This window comes from Hyaena hyaena, unplaced genomic scaffold (assembly GCF_003009895.1).
Source record: "Hyaena hyaena isolate Hyena2069 unplaced genomic scaffold, ASM300989v1 scaffold_1460, whole genome shotgun sequence".
Taxonomy (NCBI): domain Eukaryota; kingdom Metazoa; phylum Chordata; class Mammalia; order Carnivora; family Hyaenidae; genus Hyaena; species Hyaena hyaena.
In genome coordinates, this window is record NW_024082092.1 from 99,513 (window position 1) to 121,546 (window position 22,034).

A 22,034-nucleotide genomic window follows, 5' to 3' on the forward strand; every position below is an offset into this window, starting at 1 on the left:
CTTTAACCTCCATATACTTGTGGTATTTCCAATTTTTTTATTGTTGACTTCATGTTTCATAATTTTGTGGTCAGAAAATATTCATGGTATGATCTCAGTCATTTTGTATTTATCAAAGACTGATTTGTGACCTTATTTGTCATTTATTCTGGAGAATGCCCCATGTACACTCAAAAAGAATGTGTATTCTGATGCTTTAGGATGAAATGTTCTAATATATCTCTTAAAACCACTTGGTCCAGTGTGTCATTCAAAGCCATTGTTTCTTTGTTGATTTTTTGCTGAGATGATCTGTCCATTGCTATAAGTGGAGTGTTAAAGTACCCTAATATTATTGTACTGTGATCAATAAATTTCTTAATGTTTTTATTAATTACATAGGCTCTCTCAAGTTGGGAGTATAAATATTTACAACTGTTAGGTCTTCTTGTTGGATAGACACCTTTGTTATGATATACTGCACTTCTTCATCTCTTGTTACAACCACTGGTTGTAAAATCCAGTTTGTCTGATATAAGTATGGCTACTCCAGAATTCTTTTTACATCCATTAGCATGATAAGTGGTTCTCTGTTCCCTTACTTTCAATCTGTAGGTGACTTTAGGTCTCAAATGAATCTTTTGAAGGCAGTATATAGATAAATCTTGGGTTTTTTAAATACATTCCAATAGCCTATGTGTCTCTCTCTCTTTTTTTTAATGTCTATTTATTTTTGAAACAGACACACAAACAGAATCTGAAGCAGACTCCAGGCTCCAAGGTCTCCACACAGAACCTGACACAGTCCTTTTTTTCTTTTTAATTTTTAAAAAAATTTTTTTTTTATTTATTTATTTCTAGGAGAGAGAGAGAGAGACAGCGTGAGCAGGGGAGGGTCAGAGAGAGAGAGACTGACACAGTCCTTAAACTCACAAACTGAGATCATGACCTGAGCTGAAGTCAGGCACTTAACCAACTGAGCCTCCCAGGTGCTCCCCTATGTTTCTTGATTGGAGCATTTAGTCCATTTACATTCAGAGTGATTATTGATAGATATGAATTTAGTACTATTGTATTATCTGTAAAGATGGTGTTTATGGAGATTTTCTCTGCTTCTTTCTAGTCTTCGTCACTTTTGGTAGTTATTTCCCACTAAACAATCCCCTTTAATATTTCTTGCAGGGCTAGTTTAAAGGTCACAAGCTCCTTTAGTTTTTATTTGGTTGGGAAACTCTTTATCTCTTATATTCTGAATGACACCTTTGCTGGACAGAGTTTTCTTGGCTGCACATTTTTCCTATTCAGCACATTGAATATTTCATGCTCTCCCATCTCCCCTGCCAAGTTTTGTGGAAATGTCTGCTGCTAACCTGATTTCTCTTCCCTTGTTACATAGGGAGTTCTTTTCCCTTGATGCTTATCTCTGTACTTTGCAAATTGTACTATGATATGCCTTGATGTCAGCTTGCTTTTGTTGATTTTGATGAGAGTTCTTTGCATTTCCTGGATTTAGATGTCTGTTTCCTTCCCCACATTAGGGAAGTTTTCAATTATAATTTGCTCAAATAAACCTCATGCCCCCTTTTCCCTCTCTTCTAGGATTCCTACAGTATGAATATTACTATGCTTTATGGAGTTGCTGAGTTCTCTAAGTCTACGTTCATGTCCAATGTTTTCTTCTCTTCTTGTTTATGCTTTGTCACTTTTCATAATTTTATTTTCTATATCACTTGTTTGTTCCTCTGTTTTTTTTATCCTTATGCTCATTACATTCAATCAGTTTCAAATCTTGTTTATAGCATTTTTTTAAAATTTTGGCCTGACTAGTTGTTAAGTCCTTTATCTCTGCAATAAGAGATACTGGTGTCTTCTATGCTTTCCTAAAGCCCAGCTAGTATCTTTATTACTCTTGTTTTAAATTCTGGATCTGGCAAACTGCTTATATCTGTTTCCATTAGATCCCTGGCCATGACCTTTTCCTGCTCTTTCTTTTGGGATTAATTCCTCTGTCTTGGCATTTGTCTAGGTCTCTGTCTTTTTCTGAGTGTCAGGAAAGCTTGATATTTTTCCTGATCCTGAGAGTAATGGCTTTATTAGGAAGAGGTAATACACTGTTCAGGGCCTGGAGCTTCAGGAAGATACACATACATATCTTGTGTATGTATCTGTGTGCAATCTACTGCTGTGTTTTGGCTGCTCTTTCCCTCAGGTCAGTTCTCTGCAAAGTTTCTCCTTGCCTGCACTGGGGACTGTTTGGACCTGTCTAGAATGTGGCAAGGTTTAACTAGATGATCTGTGGTCTGTCTGTTAAAAGATGCCTGATTCTATTTCCACTAGAGCTGAAGCTTTGTGGGACTCTTTGTAGGACACTCTTGGTGTGTGGAGGGGAGGATTTGTGTAGGGGAAGAGGGTCACTGCTCTTGTTCTCAGGCACACTTTCCCTAGGAAAGAAGCACCTGCAAAGTGCAGCAGAGCAGAGCTTGGTGTAAGCAGCCCAGGCCTCCGAGTTGGGCCCTGTGTTGCTCACCAAAGTAAGTCCATACTGATGGATGGGGGAAAATGGGATCAGCCCTCTCCCTCATCCCCATAGAGGAGAGTTCGTGGCTGCTGCTGTCTAGGAAACCCTCACGAAGAACAAATAATCACCCCTCTTTTGTCCCATGTGTCCCTCAGATCCCTGTTTTCATCCTGTCTGTATCTGAGCCTGCTGCCATCTTCCCTTCCAGAAACACTTGGTGTGCCTGTGTTTTAACTCAGGCACACCAGCTAAGTTTCAAAACTCCAAATTTTAGAGATATGGCATATATGGATCCATGCTTGTCCTCCAGGAGGGGCCTAGCAGCACTGGGGCTATCAGTTTGTCCTAAAAGGGCAGTTGTACCAAAAACTTAGGGGCTTGGAGTTTAGAATAAAGTGCAGCAAAAGGTGAGTGTCCAGGTTAGCTGCCCTCAGCAGATATCTCTGCCACTATGCTAAGGAACAGGGTAGCATAATGGTGCCCATTGGCTCTTTTGTACATTAATGGGCAATGTCACCTCTCTCAGATGCACTCCAAGGGGGAAATATCTCTCCCAGTGCATCTCAGGGGATCCTCAGATCACACTGTCTGCTCCTGTGCCTCCGCTCTCCTTCTCCACAGTAGAAACCTTGCACCCATTGGGCTCTACACCATCCATGGCATGGACTCCTAAAACTTCAGTCTTTGAGTTTCACTAGTTGTAAAAATTCAAAATAATCAGCCCCTCTCCTTTTGTCAGTCAATGGTTTTGGGGAAGTGTTTTTCTTGTATAATCCCCTGTGTGCTGTTCTCTCTCTCTCTCCTCTCTCCTCTCTCTCTCTCTGTTTCTCTCTCTCTCCTCTTTCTGTGATCACAGCTCCTTCCCTTCTGAAGAAGCTGTGATTCTTTTCTCCCCCGAAATCACATCTCCACACCTCTTGACTTCCACAATGTGGCCTTTTCTCTCTCTCTAGTTTAGTCCTAGATAGATATCTTGGGTGTTCAGAATGATCTGGTATTTATCTAGCTGTGCTTGAGGGATGAGACAACCATAGGGTCCTCCTACTACTCCACCATCTTCCCCTCAAGGTCCTCGTCAATTATTTTAAGAGTTACCATTCACTCACCCCCTTGGATCCTGCTGTAAATTTGTTTCCATCATAGGAATTTAGATAAATCCAATTTTCTAGTTTTCTAAGAACATGTGAAAAGAAAATATCTTTGCTTTGTTCCTACTGAATATTTTAGGTTTCAAACGGTGCGGAACCATAAACGAATGGCCAAATGAATAGATGAATGATCTTATTGGTTGACTACCTCTTTTTAAAAATTTTTTTAAAGATTTATTTACTTTTGAGAGAGAGAGAGACAGAGTGTGAGTAGGGGAGGGACAGAGAGAGAAGGGGACACAGAATCCGAAGCAGGATCTAGGCTCTGAGCTGTCAGCACAGAGCCTGACAAGGGGCTCAAACTCACCGACAGTAAGATCATGACCTGAGCTGAAATCAGATGCTTTATCAACTGAGCCACCCAGATGCCCAGGTTGACTACCTATTATAATCCAGATCTGTCTCTGTTTTTTTTTTTTATCCAAGCTCTCATTCTACATTTGCCTTTTTATACTTTCTCATATTTCACATTTGAAATTACCTCTCAAATAGAAGTCAGTAGGCATTTATTTCTTCAAATTCCCTTTATTTACTCAAACATTTCCTTCCTCTTTAATTTTTTATTTTATTTTTAAAAATTTATTTCGTGTCATTCACAGACAGTGTTATATTAATTTCAGGTATATGATACAGAGATTTGACTGTTCTGTATATTACTTAGTGCTTATCAACATTTCTTTCCTCTTTTGGAGAGAGGTTTCCTCCTCCAAAAGATTCCTATATTCCTCTATGTAAAAATGATAGATTTTTTTTTTTACTTCTGTTAATATGGTATTGTTGTACTCATATTTTTTTAACAACTAAGCTTACTGCATTTACCTATTATAAATATCTATCATTATTATAACATGTTTACATTTTTTACATGCACTCCCCATCTTCTTTTCTAATTTTATTTTTACTTTCTAACTTCTAACCTTTCTACATTAATTACATCTAGTGATATGCTAATTTTATTTTAGAGATTCCTCAGAAATGAAAAAAAATCATATACATTTTTATGTAGCAAAGTATAATGTTAATGTTATAAATTCTCCATGAATATAAAAGTAAACTATTTAACTCTGATCTCCAGTAATTACATGTTACAGTGTGGTCATTTCAAATAGTCTTTCCTAGTGTCATTGTTATTTCCTTGCAAAGGCTTATTTAAATACACCAGTAGATTTTCTGATTTCTTTATGCATCATTGTTTCTTGCATTTTAATTGTTTACTTTGAAGATAGTATTTCTGATAATGTAATTTGAGATTCATTAGTTTAATAAGTCATGTGCCTGGGGTCTTTGTTTCTCTAAAATGACCTTTATAGACTCAGATTCCAAGGAAAAAAAATTCTTTCTTTTGCTCCTTCAGTCTGGTCTGTGGAAATATTTCTAGTTTCCTTTCTAGAGGCACAGCTCTTGGCTTTTGCAAGGCTCTGACTTCCAGCTCCCCTGACTGTATGTTTCCTCCTAATGCCACATGGGCATTAAAAAGTAAAATCTTTAGTGTTTAACACTTAAGATCTATTTATGGCTTAAGAGAGAAACAAAAACAGTAGGATTCACTGTCATATTGGCTAAAACAAAAAAGAAAAGAAAGGAAATATGTATTGGTAATGATGTGAATTAAAATAAACCCCAATGTATTGTTTGTAATGCATGCTGGTGCAGCCACTCTGGAAAAGAGTATAGAGATTCCTCAAAAAGTTAAAAATAGAACTATCCTATGACCCAACAATTCACTATGTATTTACCCAAAGAAAGTGAAAACACTAACTAAGAAAGATATGTCCCTCTATGCTTATTGAAGCATTATTTACAATAGCCAAGATTTGAAGGCAACCCCTCCCTTGCTGATGGATGGATAAAGAAGATGTGGCATATAATGGAATATTTATTACTCCTCTGTACAAAAGAATAAAATCGTGCCATTTGCAACAATATGGGTGGATTTATAGGGTATAAAGCTAAATGAAATATGTCAGACCGAGTAAGACAAAGACCATATGAATTCACTTAAATGTGGAATTTAAGAAACAAAACAAAGTAGAAAAGATACAAACAAGAACACAACTCTAAAATGTAGAAAATAAACTATAAAGAATTATCAGAGTTGAGATGGGTGGGAGGATGGGTAATAGGTGAGAATGATTTTTAAGAGTACACTTATTATGATGAGCACTGAGCAATGTTAGAATTGTTGAATCACTAAATAGTAAACCTAAAACTAATGTAACAGTGTATATTGATTATAGTTGAATTAATAAAATGAATTAAAAATAAATAAAAATCAAAAAGAGTTTATTTCAAGAGTTTAAACATGTTACTTTACTGGTGTGTTTGAGTTTTTGTTTGTTTATTCTTAGTTCCATCTGAATTCAAGTTGTAATTTTTTCTTTTTAATTTATTAATAAATATAAATTATTTTTAGTTCCTAACCCATTCAACCAGTATATATTAAATACAGTCATTTATACTTATATGTACGCATATTGTAGTATATATAGCTTCTTTACATATATACTGTTGAGGTTGTTATAAGTTCTGGGTATAAAGCAATAAAGTCAAATTTCATACTTTTATACATCTTATACCCTGTTAAGGATATAGAGGCAGGGAATATATAAATAAATAAACTAAAAGATTCAGGAGGTGATAAGTGCTAAAAAGAAAGTAACAGGATCTTATGATACAGAGAGACAAGTTTGGAGGGGACAGACATCTTTATATTGGATAGCCAAGAAGGGATTCCATGATGGAACATTCCAGCTGAGACTAGAAGTAACAGCTATTTAAATTCATGCAGGTTTATCCTCATATCTGTTTTTCTTCCTTTTTCCTTCCTCTTTCTTGTTTTCTTGTTTCCTTGCTTTCCCTATTTCTCACAGCTTATGCTCCTACTTCACTATCTCATTTTATGGTTACAGCTTTTCATTCCCTTTTTACAATTTCATTCTATCCCTCTCCATTTCCTTTTTCCCTCCAGAAATTTCAAAATCTTGTCTTATTTGCCTCCTTTAAGTTACTATGTTTAGTGCCTTTAATTTTTCATCAGTTAATTTCTCATCCACTTCTTTTAATAAGACTGTTTTTCTCTTTCACCATTCAGTGAAGCTATTCAAACAAAAATATCCACAAACTGAGAATTATCAAAACTATACTGTCTTTTCAACCTTCATTTTATTTTTCAAAATTTTATTGAAATTCTAGTTAGTGAACATACAATAAAATATTGGTTTCAAAAGTAGAAATCAGTGATTCATCACTAATATACAACACTCAGTGCTCATCATAACAAGAGCCTTCTTTAATACCCCTCCCCCATCTAGCCATTCCCCCACTCTCCTCCCTCCATCAACCCTCAGTTTTTGTTCTCTATTTTTAAGAGGTTCTCAAGATTTGTTTTCCTCTTTCCTTCTCCTTTTGTTCATCTGTTTTGTTTCTTAAATTCCACATTTAAGAATGAATGAAATCATATGGTATTGTCCTTCTCTGATTTATTTTGCTTAGAATAATATACTGGCTCTATCCATGTCATTTCAAATGGTAAGATTTCATTCTTTTTTTGATGGCTGAGTAATATTCCATTGTATATATACCATATCTTCTTTATCACATCACCACCTGATGGAAATTTGGGCTCTCTCCACAGTTTGCCTATGGTTTATAATGCCCCTATAAACATTGGGGTGCTTGTACCCTTTTAATCTATATTTTTGTATACTTTAGGTAAACATCTATGGGTACAATTGCTGAATCATAGGTAATTCTATTTTTAACTTTTTGAGGAACCTCAATACTGTTTTTGAGAATGGCTGCACCAGTTTGCATTCCCACCAATAGTGCAAGGGGATTCCCTTTTCTCCGGATTCTCACCAACACCTGTTGTTTCTTATGTTGTTAATTTTACCCATTCTGACAGATATTAGGTGGTATCTCATCATGGTTGTGATTTGTATTTCTCTGATCATGAGTGATGTTGAGCATCTTATCATGTGTCTGTTAGCCATCTGGATGTCTTCTTGGGAAAAATGTCTACTAATGCTTTCTGCCCGTTTCTCCACTGGATTATTTATTTTTTGGATGTTGAGTTTGGTAAGTTCTTTACAGATTTTGCATACTAACTCTTTATCTGATATGTCATTTGCAAATATCTTCGCCAATTTCATAGGCTCCCTTTTAGTTTTGTTGATTGTTTCTTTCGTTGTGCAGAAGATTTTATTTTGATGATGTCCCAATAGTTCAATTGCACTTCTGTTTCCCTTGCCTCTGAAGATGTGTCTAGACATATGTGTACATTTTCATATATACATATACATATATATGACACATATATGTATATGTACATATATATGTATATATGAAAGAGACAGAGAGATGCAAGGTGGAACCAATCAAATAATAACAATTTATGAGAAGCAATCCTTACCTCTCCGAAGGGAAAGCAGGCACTTTTAACTTTGTATGATTTTATTTCTTGTGATTATCTCCATACCTCTAAACATTATACTTTCTCCTCTAAGATATAATTTATTGACTTTTCCTACAGATGAGAATTTAGATCACTTATAAGACTCTCCATCTTTTTTTCTCTCCCTCCTCTCCTTAGTTTGATGAATTTATATATCTTCATTGTTTATATTTACAACCCTTGATAGTATCATTTTATTCATAACCAGTTTTTTTATATGTGTTAGTTATATCTCGGCTTCCAACTATGTATGAGGGAAAGATACCCACATTCACTCTTCTGCTTCTTAATGCTCTTTTCCATATATTATTCATAACCCAACTTCTCTCCACTGCATTTTCTTTTACATTGTTAAGATAGCTAATATTTATATTCTTCTTAATAATTAAAACTCCATGGTTATGTTACATATTGATTCTGAAAATAAGGATTAATAAATAATATTTTAATTATTATAGCACTGATATACCTAACTTAGGTAGAAAACATACATGAAGGAAACATTTCCTATAAAAAGTTGAATTAGAGTTTAGACATGGTTTAAAGTGTCCATAGATTTATATGGAAAACAGCACATAGTGGAAAGGAATGTAAGCTAAGAGCAATGTTTAATCTTACTTTGATAAATAGGCCAATAAGAAGTGTCTTAATTCTGTAGTGCAAATAATTATAATGTATATATATGCATATATATACTTCTCTCTCTTTCATGTACATATATATGTATATGGAAATATATACATCCTTCAATTCATGTAGTTATCTTTTTTGTGTGTGTGCATGAGAATGCTTAAGATCTACTCTTTCCCAATTTCAAGTATACAATACACTATTATTAACAATAGTCACCATACTGTATATTAGATACTCAAATTTTATTCATCTTGCAACTGAAAGTGTGTGCTATTTGACTAACATCTCCCCATTTCCTCTACCTCCCACTCCCCACCATTCATTTCTGTTTCTATGAGTTTGATTTTTTTCTAAGATTTCACATGTAAGTGATACCATCCAGTATTAATCTTTCTTATGGCTGAAAGATATTCCATCATATATAGATCTATCTATCTGCCTATCTACTCATCCATCGATATTGCATTTTCTTTATTAATTCATCTTTTGAGGGACACCAACATTGTTTCCACATCTTGGTTATTGTGAACAATGCTGTAATGAACATGGGAATGCAGAAATCTCCTCAAGATAGTTATTTCATTTCCTTTACCTATATACCCAAAATAAATAAATAAAAGACATACTTTATGAAACTGTATATGTAATATACAGATATAGATATATATAATGTCAAAGTTTATAAAAGTTTTTAATTTATACATTTTGCCAAATTAAGGTTTACACCAACATATACTTTCATCACCATAACTTTCTTGTAATAAACCTATTTTAAAATTTTTGTTCAATTTTATAAATTTAAAAGTTACCTTATTTTAAACTATTTTAGTTTAATTACTATTCACATATTTATGGGTTATATCTTTCATGTGGAGAAATTGAATTACTTGCTCATGTCTTTTGTTCATTCTTCTAGGATATTTGGGTCTTTATTCTTTATAATGTTTTAAGTATTCTTTACATATAAACATCATATTTTTTTGTTACAAATGTTTACTCAATTATCCATTTATTTTTCAGTGTTATTGAGGACATTCTACTGATCTACAGAATTTTTAAATTAGTTCAATTAAATAATCCTTTTTCTACAAGTTCTTTTTTATCAAATGCTTAGAAAGCCTTTCTCAATATTAATATAAATAAAGGATTTATGTACATTTTCCCCTTGTTATGATTTTAAACTTACATTTATTACTCCATCCAAAATTTAATTTGTGCATAATGTATGGTGGTATAAATGAGTATACCAGGTGTGTTTCAACGTATTCTTTCTGTGGCATTTATAATTACACCAACACTAAATTAGCATAATTGTAGTTTTGTATATTTTAGTAACAGGTAAGGCAAGAACTATATTATTTTACTGCTCTTTGTCTAGTTCTATAAAATAATATTTTCAAGCTATAATATTTTATTCCTTCTGGAATTTACACACAATGTATTATTCTTTCATGTATTTCATTAAGTCACTGTGATTTAAAATATATTCATTTGATTTCTCAGTAGAAAAGATACCACAAATCTTGATGATACATAAATCACTACAACTAAAATTAGGAAGCTATGGAAAGCAAATATTCAGAGAACTCCAACCGAGATCATAATTTCATTTACCAATTTCTTTGTAAAATAATATGCTAATATACATAGAGAAGATTCCTACAGTGAGAAGGTGTAAAGAGATTTCTAAAATCATTTTGTGGCAGTTTATGAGAAACTTTGACATACTTATTTACCAAAACCTCTAGACCTACACACCTACAACTTTCTAATTCTATTTTATTTGTGTTCCTTCCACCACTTGGTTTTAAGCACCTGTCACTTAGAGAAACTTAGGTTTTACTACTTTGACAAATGTTTCTGCCCATTGTAAATGATGTGCATCATTTTCCACATAATTACCTTGTGAAGTCTGTCATCTCCATCATAATCATACACATCTTCTTGGCCAGAACAATGATATCATTGCTTGTATCATCCCATATTTCAATCTCAGCATCCAGTTTACTCTTTACTTTCTTGAAATCAGCAACCTGCTCAGCAATCTTTTCCTTTTCAGCCTCAGGCAACTGAGTCATCTTAGCCTAAAACATATGATAATTAGATTTATAAGCATTCCACTATATCAAAGAGCATTTTAGGCAGAAGTGGTCATTATAGGATATTCTTAAACTTGTTCATTCAAAAACAGAGATGTCATTTTTTAAGTGATATAATCAAAACTTTCCAGGCTTAATTTTTCATATGAAAAATTTCTTAAATTATGAATGTTTGTTTTACAGCATTAAATTTGAGAATGACAATGTATAATTTAGTGTCTGACATATTTAAATCTACTCCTTAATATAAATGTGAGCTTTCTCAAATTTGTTTTTTTTTCTTAGTTTTAAATGCTTATTTATTTTTGAGATACATAGCATGAGCAGGGGAGGGGCAGAGAGAGAGGAAGACGCAGAATCTAAAGCAAGCTCCAAGCTTTGAGCTGTCAGCATACAGTCCAATGTAGGGCTCCAACTAGTGAACCCTGAGATCGTGACCTGAGCCAAAGTCATATGCTTAACTGACTGAACCATTCAGGTGCTCTGAGATTTCTCAGATTTCTGATACAATACCACTTCAAATTAATTTTCATTTAATATAATGCATCTCATATGTTAGAAAAGCATATACTTTATTTATTTATTTAAAGCTTATTTATTTATTTTCAGAGAGAGACAGAGAGCATAAGCATGGGAAGGGCAGAGAGAGAGGAAGAGAGAATCCAGAGCAGGTTTCATGCTGTCAGTACAGAGCCTGACCCAGGGCTCAATCTCATGAACAGTGAGATCATGACCTGAGCCAAGATCAAGAGTCAGATGCTCAACTGACTGTGCCACCCAGGTTCCTCAAAGATATGCTTTATTTTATTTTGTCAGAGTATGCTTCAAAAAGTAAAAGTATAACAAAATTATCTTGAAATGCCTATTGACATTATGATGTCTATTTATCCTTGTATGTATATACATTCAGATAGATCCTTATGCAAACATTGAATATATACTGGTAAATAATAATAGTATACATTTATAAATCATATGTATTAGATAAGCACATATTTAAAATTATAAGGATGTATATGTGTATTTTGTCATTCTATACACATTCAAATGTACATATATATAAAACCTATTTTGAACGAAGAGTAAAAATGTTATTGGCAAGGTTTACGAAGGCAGCCCTCACCAGTTAGCATCCTGAGTTTTGAGGTGCTCTTCTCCCATGAGCAGTACACTTGATGTGTTGGCATAGTACTATTCTTTGGATATGTCAAATTTTGTACAGTACACAATTTGCATTTTCACTTGCAATTTGAAATGTGGGATGAGTAGAATAGTGTCTCTACTCCTAAACCACCATATTCACAGCATTAGAATCTGGGACCTATAGCTATCTGTCAGATAAAAAAGAATTTTGAAGTAAAAGTTATTCGATAGAATCAAGGCCATAAAATTTCACATGACAGTCTGGGCAATCACACTCTCAAAAAAATCCATATATATTCTAATAGAACAAGTCCATGAGTCTCAGAGAGGGTAGTTAAAAAAGATGGATGTGGGGGGGGAGGGGGAAGGGCTCAGAGGGGGGCACTTGTGGGGATGAGCACTGGGTGTTATATGGAAAAAAACTTGACAATAAACTATTTGTAAAGTTAAAAAAAATTCAACTCAAAAAAAAAAAAAGCCACAACATGGAAAGAGCCTAAGTGTCCATCAATGGACGAATGCATCAAGAAGATGTGATTTATTTATACGATGGAATACTATATGGCAATGAGAAAGAATGAAATCTGGCCATGTCTAGCAACATGGATGGACCTTGAGGGTGTTATGCTCTGCGAAATAAGTCAGGCAGAGAAGGACAGCTACCATATATTTGCATGTATAGGAGGATTAGGAGGAACTTAACGGAGGACCATGGGGGAGAAGAAGGGGGAAATGGTGGGGGAAAGGGAGAGAGGCAAACCATGAGAGACCCTTGAATGCTGAGAACAAACTGAGGACTGATTGGTGTGTGGGGGGAGGGAGTATAGTCATGGAGGAGGGCACTTGTGGGGGTGAGCACTGGGTGTTATATGGAAACCAACTTAACAATAAACTATTTGTATTAAAAAAAAGATAAATCATTTAAGTAAATTTTACTTATTAGATTATTCTTACAGAATATGTGATGTTTATAATACCTATTTTCTCCCAGATGTGTCTCTAAGACACCTCTACATGGGGAAATAAGAAGAAATCACCTCAAAAACCTTTGAAATGTTCTGAACACTAGACTCAAAATAGTTGGAATATTCTTTATTAAATCAATAGTGTATAAGAGCAAAAATGCTTAGATAAATGAATGAAGTAGTTACAAGAATTTCAATGGAAACTCTCCCCAAAATAATGAAAGAATCAATATCAAGTATCTGTCATTTATTATCTATTTAGTATCACACTAACCCAGGGTCTAAAATAACTTGGTGTCTGTGAAATCTCAGTGTTAATTATCCATTCTTCAGTTCTAACCTAGTCATGAAAATAAACAATGACACTTTCTAATTTGAAGCTTCCTCTAAATTCCTTAGGATAATGTATGACACACACTGAATGCGCAGTAAATGATGGCTATCTCATATTCAGTAAGAAAATTATCAAAATATATTCACATATCTAGCACTTAAAACTTGCATTCTTGCACTATTTTATTTGAAGAGTTAAATTAACCTCATAGGAATAGGCTTTTTAAAATTTTTAACATTTATTTATTTTTGAGAGAGAGAGAGGAAGAGAGAAAGAATGAGCAGGGAGGGGCAGAGAGAGAGGGTGACAGAGGATCTGAAGAGGCCTCTGTGCAGACATCAGAGAGCCCAATGCACGTCTCAAACTTACGTACCGGGAGATAATGACCTGAGCTGAATGAAGTCAGATGCTAAACTAACTGAACCACCCAGGCACCCCTAAGAATAGGCTTTTAATTGATGAGCTATACAGGTGTCTCTTCCTTAGAATAAGAATACAGTTTGTAGTTTCTTTTCTTAGAAAATGTGGCCTATTAAAATAAAAACAACTCTTACTACTGCTGGCATATAGCAAGGCACATAAATGACGACACAGCTCACTTATGTCTGAAATCAATAGCAAGAAAGCCCATTAAGTATATTATCAGCTACTAACCCATTGAACGAGCTCAAAAGCTGAAATGAATGTTCTCCATTTTGACTACTGATTATTACCATTCTTTCCATTTTCATTAAAAGAAGTGTTTAAACTTTCAAATAATAATAGATATAGTTAGATTCAAATAGGATCTCTTCTTATGGTCTTTGTCTCAAAGATAATTAATCCACAAATCTGGATCTAATAAATAATTTTAAGTATACACTGGCATATAATGAAAAATTATTCACTCTGCTCACAAAAATGTTCAAATTATTCAAGAAGGGATCTAATTATGTGTATTCTAAGTTTTGTTCCTTGGAATGCCACTGATTTCCAATATGACCTTAAGGAAGTCACTTAACCCTTCTGTCTTAAGTTTCTCCAGATACAAAATGACAGTAATTGCAACTGCTACCCACCTGCCATGCAGGGAACAGAGTTGATTATTGGATAACACCAAGGCTGACCCTGTCACAGGCTGGAATCTCATCGGTTGCACTCAATTTCCTTAATAACATCTCAACTCACATGGTGAATTATAATCACCAGATGTTGACTTCCGACAAGATAAGGGACAAAAGTTGGGCCATAGTTTATAACTTTGAAAGTTCTAGTGAATTCTGACTCTCCCACACGAGGAACAACAGCATCAGAAAAGCATTAAATTACTGACTGACACTTGTACTGAAGACTTTTAGTGCTTCTGTGGATGATTTATTATATGTTATTAATCAATTTGAATCACTATGAAAGTTTCAAAATAGGACTTAAAGAATACTTGATATTTCCGAATTCTGAGCAAAAATTCCTTATTGGATAATTGTGTGCAGGATAAGCAAAGAAAGAAAGCTTGAGACAAATCAGATAAATGGAATCTGACATTATTGTTGACTGTCAGTCTTTCTCCACTCCTGCCCAGATATATAGAGTAGAGCTGAGATATAAATAACTATCAAATATTTTTTGAGTCACTTCCATCTGAATAAAATTTTATTGTATGTCAACTGGTTTTTTTAAGCCTCTTGCTAAAAACAAAAATAGCTAACATTTATATATGTCAGACATTCTGTAGGCATCTTACATATTTTAAACTTCACTCTCCATATCAGCCCTATGAAATAAGTTTGTTATTACCCTAACTTTAATGGATTATGAAACTGAGTGTCCAAAAGATTAAGTCATTAACTCAAGATTCTAGTGTTAGTAAGTGATAAAACCAGTATGCAGACCTGGAAACTCTGGCCTAGAGTTTTTGTCTCTTACTATGTCAATAAACATGAGCATTATTGTGCACAAAAGATCAAAATATTCACACTCAATGGTGTTTCTCTACCACCTTCTACTTTTGAACACATTATTCTCCAGAGCATAGTCACATATTTTCTAAAGTCTGTTTTCTCATCTACAAACTAGAGACAATGATATTTGTCTCACAGTGTGCCTTAGAGATCAATTGAATAAATATGTATGAAGCACTTCTTATTTTCTTTAGTTTTTTTTTTTTAAATGCCAGCTGCTAACTTATAATGACAGACTCAGTTCATTCTACACAGTATCTTCAGAATCTATTTCTAGTGTTATTCTCCTTTTTCAATAAAAGTTGTGTTCTTCCATTACCATATTAGGCATTTTCAAGTATATATATCATATACGATATAATTTATAATATTAGCTCTAAAGCAGAGGGTAGCAAAATCTTTCTGTAAAGGGCAAAATAGTAAATATTTTATGCTTTGCAGGCCATGTGATACTACTCTATCATAATACTCAGTTCTGCCACTATTGTAATGCAAGAGTCGCCAAAGATTATGCAAACAAATAAGTGTGGCTGTGTTCCAAAAAATTTTATATGGACATCAAAACTTCAAACTCATATAATTTTTATGTGCCTTAAATATTATTCTGATTCCATCTATTCTGAATTTTTTAAAATTTTTTAATGTTTTATTTATTGCAGACAGAGAGAGACAGCGTGAACAGGGGAGGGTCAGAGAGAGAGGGAGACACAGAATCTGAAACAGGCTCCAGGCTGTGAGCTAGCTGTCTGCACAGAGCCCAATACGGGGCTCCAACCCAAGAACTGTGAGATCTTGACCTGAGCTGAAGTTGAACACTTAACCAACTGAGCCACACAGGAGCCTCTATTCTGAATTTTTTCAACCACTTAAAAATGTAAAAAATCAGGGGGCCTGGGTGGCTCGGTCACTTAAGCGTCAGACTTTGGCTCATATCAAGACCTCACAGTCTGACAGGTCAGAGCCTGGAGCCTGCTTCAGATTCTGTGTCTCCCTCTCTCTTTGACCCTACCCTGCTCACTCTCTGCCTCTCTCTCAAAGTAAAATAAAGATATAAAAATTTTTTTAATGTAAAAAAAAATCATTCCTAACTCATGGGCTGTACAAAAATAGTTGGCAGGCCAGATTTGACTAATGGCTGCAGTTTGCAAACATTTGGCAAATCTTTTATCCTCTTGACTTTTTGTATTTCTCAGAAGTACTGCTTGCCACCCAGTGTTGAATCTCTTTTATTTATTAATTTTAACTTATTTTAAATTTTTTATTGTTGTTTTTTTTATTTTTGAGAGAGAGAGAGACAGAGACAGAGCATGAGTGGAGGAGGGGGAGAGAGAGAGGAAGACACAGAATCCGAAGCAGGCTCCAAGTCTCTGAGGTGTCAACACAGAGCCCACTATGGGGCTCAAACCCAAATCTCACAGTAAACCATGAGATCATGACCAGAGCTGAAGTCAGATGCTTAACTGAATGAGTCATCCAGGCACCCCTTAAATCTCTTTTAAAAACTTTTTCTCTTGGGACACATGGGAAGTCAGAAGTCAATTAAGCACCAACTTAGGCTCAGGTCATAATCTCATGGTTCGTGAGTTTGAGCCCCCGCATCTGGCTCACTGCTTTCAGCACAGAACCCACTTTGTACTCTCTGTTCCCCCCTCTCTCTGCCCTTCGCCTGTTCACTTTCTCTCTCTCAGAAATGAATAAACATTAAAAAAAAGAAAAACAACTTCTTTCCATTCTTTATGTGTCCCCTTCTTTTAGGCAGAAGGCTGATATCTTTCATCTCTAATGCTTTAATCACATCCATCTCTTTGTCTGTATTCCCAGTACTACTATATAAGTTCAGGCCAATTTTCTCTTTCATTTTCAATCCTTTTGTCTTGTTATTACTTTATATAATCTTTCTGATTTTAATACCATTGTGCAATTCTTCAGCTAAAAACAAGAGCTTACATGTCTCCTTACTGAATAAAGAATATTAATTCCTCAAATATCACCCTTGAATTTATTTAAAGTAGAAAATTCATATAGAAAAATGTCCAAATCATAATTGTACAACTGAGACTATTTTCACAAGCTCAGTAAATGCTTGTACTGAACACCCAAATCAAGAAACCAAGGATTAGTATCAAAAACTTACCAAACTCAACACTTGAAAAACAAATAATCAACTGAAGAAATGGGTAGAAGACACAAATAGACACTTTTCCTAAGAAGACATCCAGAAGGCAACAGACATTTGAAAAAATGCTCAACACCAATGATCATCGGGGAAATACAAATCAAATCACAATGGGATACTGCTTCACGCCAGTCAGCGTGGCTAAAAATGACATCTCAGGAAACAACAGATGTTGGTGAGGAGGTGGAGAAAGAGGAGCCCTCTTGCACTGCTGGTGAATGCAAACTGGTAGAGCCACTCTGGAAAACACTGTGTAGTTTTTTCAAAAAATTAAAAATAGTGTTACCATATGACCCAGCAATAGCACTACTAGGAATTTATCAAAAGAATACAGGAGGGCTGATTTGAAGGGCCACATGCACCCCAATCTTTGGCTATCAACAATAGCCAAATTATGGAGCCCAAATGTCCATCAACTGATGAATCGATTAAGAAGATGTGGTGTGTATATGGAACATTACTCAGCAACGAAAAAGAATGAAATCTTTTTCATTGTTTGCAAAAATGTGGATGAAATTGGAGAGTATTATGCTAATTGAAGTAAGTCAGTCAGAGAAAAGCAGTTATCACATGATTTGGCTCATATGTGGAATTTGAGAAACTTATCAGATGATCATAGGGAAAGGGAAGGAAAAATAAGAAGAAAACAGAGATGGAGGCAAACATAAGAGAATCTTAAATACAGAGAACAAACTGATGGTTTATGGGACATTTGGGGGGATGAGATGGGGTAAATGGGTGATGGGCATTAAGGAGGGCACTTGTTGGGATGAGCACTGGGTGTTGTACATAAGTGATAAATCAATGGATTCTACTCCTGATACCAAGACTACAATATATGTTAACTAACTTGAAAGAAAGAAAGAAAGAAAGAAAAAAAGAAAGAAAGAAAGAAAGAAAGAAAGAGAGAGAGAGAGAGAGAAAAAAAGGGAGAAAGAAAGAGAGAAAGGGAAAAAGAAAGAGAGAGAGAAGAAAAAAAGAAGGAAGGAAGGAAGGAAGGAAGGAAGGAAGGAAGGAAGGAAGGAAGGAAGGAAGGAAGGGAGAAAAAAAGAAATCAAAGGTTGTCAGCACTCTTGAAGCCTCCTTAGGACCTATTCCAGTCACTATCTCTGAAGAACCATCACTTTCTTGATGTCAAAACTACAGATTTTCCTGCTTATGAACCTTATAGAAATGGAATGATGGTATATGTAGTTTTGTATCTGACTCTTATATATAATATATATTTGAAACAAATCTGTAGTGTTTCATGGAGTTATACTTTGCTTATTCTCGTTGCTCTACACACATAAAATTCCACTGTGCAAATATACAACAGCTATTTATATTTTTCTATTAATGATCTTTTGGGAAGTATTCCATTTTTGGCTGTTATTAATAGTGAATATTCTTGCATTTTTCTTTTGGTGCATACAAAGGTGCATTTTTCTAGGAATAAAATGACTGAATCGGGGACAATCATGACCTTTGCCCCTAACCACTTTTCAAAGTCATTTTATCTTACTTCCTCTCATACGCTGTACCCTTAAGCTAAACTACACTATTTGCTGTTTTAGGTAAATATCTTGAATATTGCCCATTAATTATTTTGTTCATCTTTCCTTTCCCCATCTTTGTTGGTCCAAAGTTAATTATATTTTCAAGCCAAATTTATATAGTCCATCCTTCTTTCTTCTCCAGCTGTATATAATTATTCCTTTATTTATTTATTATTTTTAATTTGGGAGAGAGAGTATGTGAGCACAAGCAGGGGAGAGTGGCAGTGGGAGAGATACAAAATCTCAAGTAGGTTCCATGACTGTAACAGAGCCTGATGGAAGGCTTGACCCCATAACCCTGAGATCATGACCTGAGCCAAAATCAAGAATTGAACACTTGGTGCACCTGGGTGGCTCAGTCGGTTAAGTGTCCAACTTCGGCTCAGGTCTTGATCCACTGTTAATGGGTTCGAGTCCCACATTGGGCTCTGTGCTAACAGCTCAGAGCCTGGAGCCTGCTTAGGATTTTGCATCTCCCTCTCTGTCTGTCCCTCCCCTGCTCACACTCTGTCTCTCTCTCAAAAATAAATAAGCATTGACAAAATTATTTAAAAAATTGAATGGTCAACTGACTGAGCAACCGAGGCACCCTATAATTATTACTTTTTAAAGTTCACGGGGTGCCTGGGTGGCTCAGTTGGTTAAGCGTCTGACTTCAGCTCAGGTCATGATTTCACAGTTTGTGGGTTCGAGCCCCACATTGGGCTCAGAGCTGACAGCTCAGAGCCTGGAGCCTGCTTCAAATTCTGTGTCTCCCTCTCTCTTTGCCCCTCCCTTGCTCACACTCTATCTCTCTCTCCCTCAAAATAAATAAAAGTTTAAAATAAACATTTAAAATAAACATTTAAAAAATAAAATTCTGAACATATTATCATTTCTCCCCTCAAAATATTCATATTATTCTCTCTCTCTTATAGTCTCATTACTCATGAATATGAGTATATATATATATATATATATATATGAGTAGATAGATAGATAGATAGATAGATAGATTCCTACTAGAGGAAAGGACTTTGAAAGCAGAAACACCTTTGTGAATAATAGTGGTCTCTTTCTCTCTTTCTCACATACATACATATATTTTTATTTGTGTTTTATTGTTCTTCTCTCAGAATGTAATTTTTCTGAAAGTAGAACATATATATGATAAATGTTTATACTTGTTAGTAGAAATAGGTGAGAGATAAAGAATAGGCTTGTGGGATCAAAGTTTTATAGTATTGATCATGCATTTTGTTTGTCATCTACGTTTACACATTTTTCAAGCTTCTGTGTCTACAAGGTAGAATTTAATCTCTTCCATACACTTTTACTGTCCACTTTCAAACTCAGGTCCTCATTAACACTATAGATCTTATCTTTTTTTCATCTGCTTTTTATTTCATTATACTCATTACTACCTAAAATATTAATATGCATATGTTATTTATTATAACCACTTTCATGGCTTTCTTTATCTCCTAAAAAGACTAAAAGGAAAAAAACATGGTTTAACAGGAAAAATACAAAAAAATATGTCATACAAACTTCTATCCAAGCTCCAACTCTGCCAAGTACTAAGTTTGTAGCAAGCAACTTAATCATCCTCAACCCCAATTTTATCACTTGTTAAAATTATGATAAATTTATTAAGGATTTTCTTTTCTATTTAAAAATGCATTATTTACTTTTGAGAGGGAGAAAGAGAGAGAGACATAGCATGAGCAGTGAAGAGGAAGAGAGAGAGGGAGATAGAATCCAAAGCAGGTTTCAGGCTCTGAGCTATCAGCACAGATACCGATGGGGGCAGGGGGAGACTTGAACCTGTGAACTGAGAGATTATGCCCTGAGCATCTGAAGTCGAATGCTTAACTGACTGAGCCACCCGGGTGTCCCGGGGTTTTCTGATAATTCAAATTATATCTGTAAGTAATGATGCCTAGAATGTATTAGGAACTTAGTAAGGGGTACTATGATTGATGTATATAAATGCCTTCACTTGGCCTCCAAAATGTCCATGATATTGTGGTGAAGGACAGTTAGAAATATTCATCTAGCTACTTTACAGAGTTTTGGCAGGAACCAAGTAAATTACATTGAGTAAATACATGCCCTATGCAACAAACCATATAGAAATATAAGGTCATCATAACTCTCTTATTCTCAGAAGTTCCAAAATCCAAATTGCTGATTTTGCAGATAAGGGAACTGAGTCCCAGGAAAGAGAAATGACTTGGAAAATATTAGCCAGCTGGTTAATAGCAGGTTTGGTTTTTAAATCCATGTGTTGCAATTAGTAGTTCTCTCTTCCCACAAAATTGCTCTGCTTTACTTAGCTATAACTTTTTCATGGAAATTAAATTCTTAAGTAAAACATATAACTCTATTACTTTCCTATCTATATACCTGAATGGAACACAGAAATTTTATTAATATGTGAGCCGCAATTACTATTTTTTATTTTATAAATACTAGGAATTCTGCATCAATTAATATTTCCATGTGGATGGGTGGCTAGAACTCAACAATTAAAATGTTTTGCAGATTTTTAATACATATGCTCAACTTTTGCATGACAGGTAAATTTTTTTTGTTCTAATCTCCAGAGTTTATCAAATTTAGTAATAGCATTTATGTATGTGTGTCTTTTTTTAATAAGCTCAGAGGCATTTGGGAAATGGGTGTGTTTTAATATATAAGAAATATAAATAGTATGACATTTTGCTAGAGTTTAGAAAGTCTGAACTGCTGCTGGCAGGAATTCAACTTAATTAAAATTTGGAGAACAAATTCATGAAAAAGTATCATGCATTGATATTTTAAGCACACTAAATTGTGATTTCAAACATATTCCTGAGAATTCATTAAGAAAAGTTTTCCATAATATTTAAAAATGATATTTAGGGATTAGAATTGAACTTTGCTTTAAAGTGTGATATACATTTTTATGCATAGTCCTTTAAATCAAATTTACAAATATGTTAGCTTTAAAAGTCTCTCAGTTTCTTCATCTGTTAAAAAATAACACTCTTGAAACCTCATGAATTACACTCACAGGTCCCTTAGGTGTAAAACTATCTTATTTTATAAAACTTTATAGGCTACAAAAGTTGGCTCAAAACAGCTTGC

At 34.6% G+C, this 22,034-nt stretch overlaps 1 protein-coding gene across 1 annotated transcript in view; it reads right to left on the bottom strand.

Moving 5' to 3' along the window:
- The window catches only part of LOC120225635 (catenin alpha-3-like), a gene marked incomplete at its 3' end in the record, with an annotated part of 277,440 nt that overhangs the window by 73,907 nt on the left and 181,499 nt on the right, over nt 1-22,034 (bottom strand). Inside the window, exon 3 of the mRNA XM_039223816.1 lies at nt 10,634-10,815. Coding sequence (XP_039079747.1) covers nt 10,634-10,815 — 182 coding nt within the window. The remainder of the gene's footprint in view (nt 1-10,633; nt 10,816-22,034) is intronic.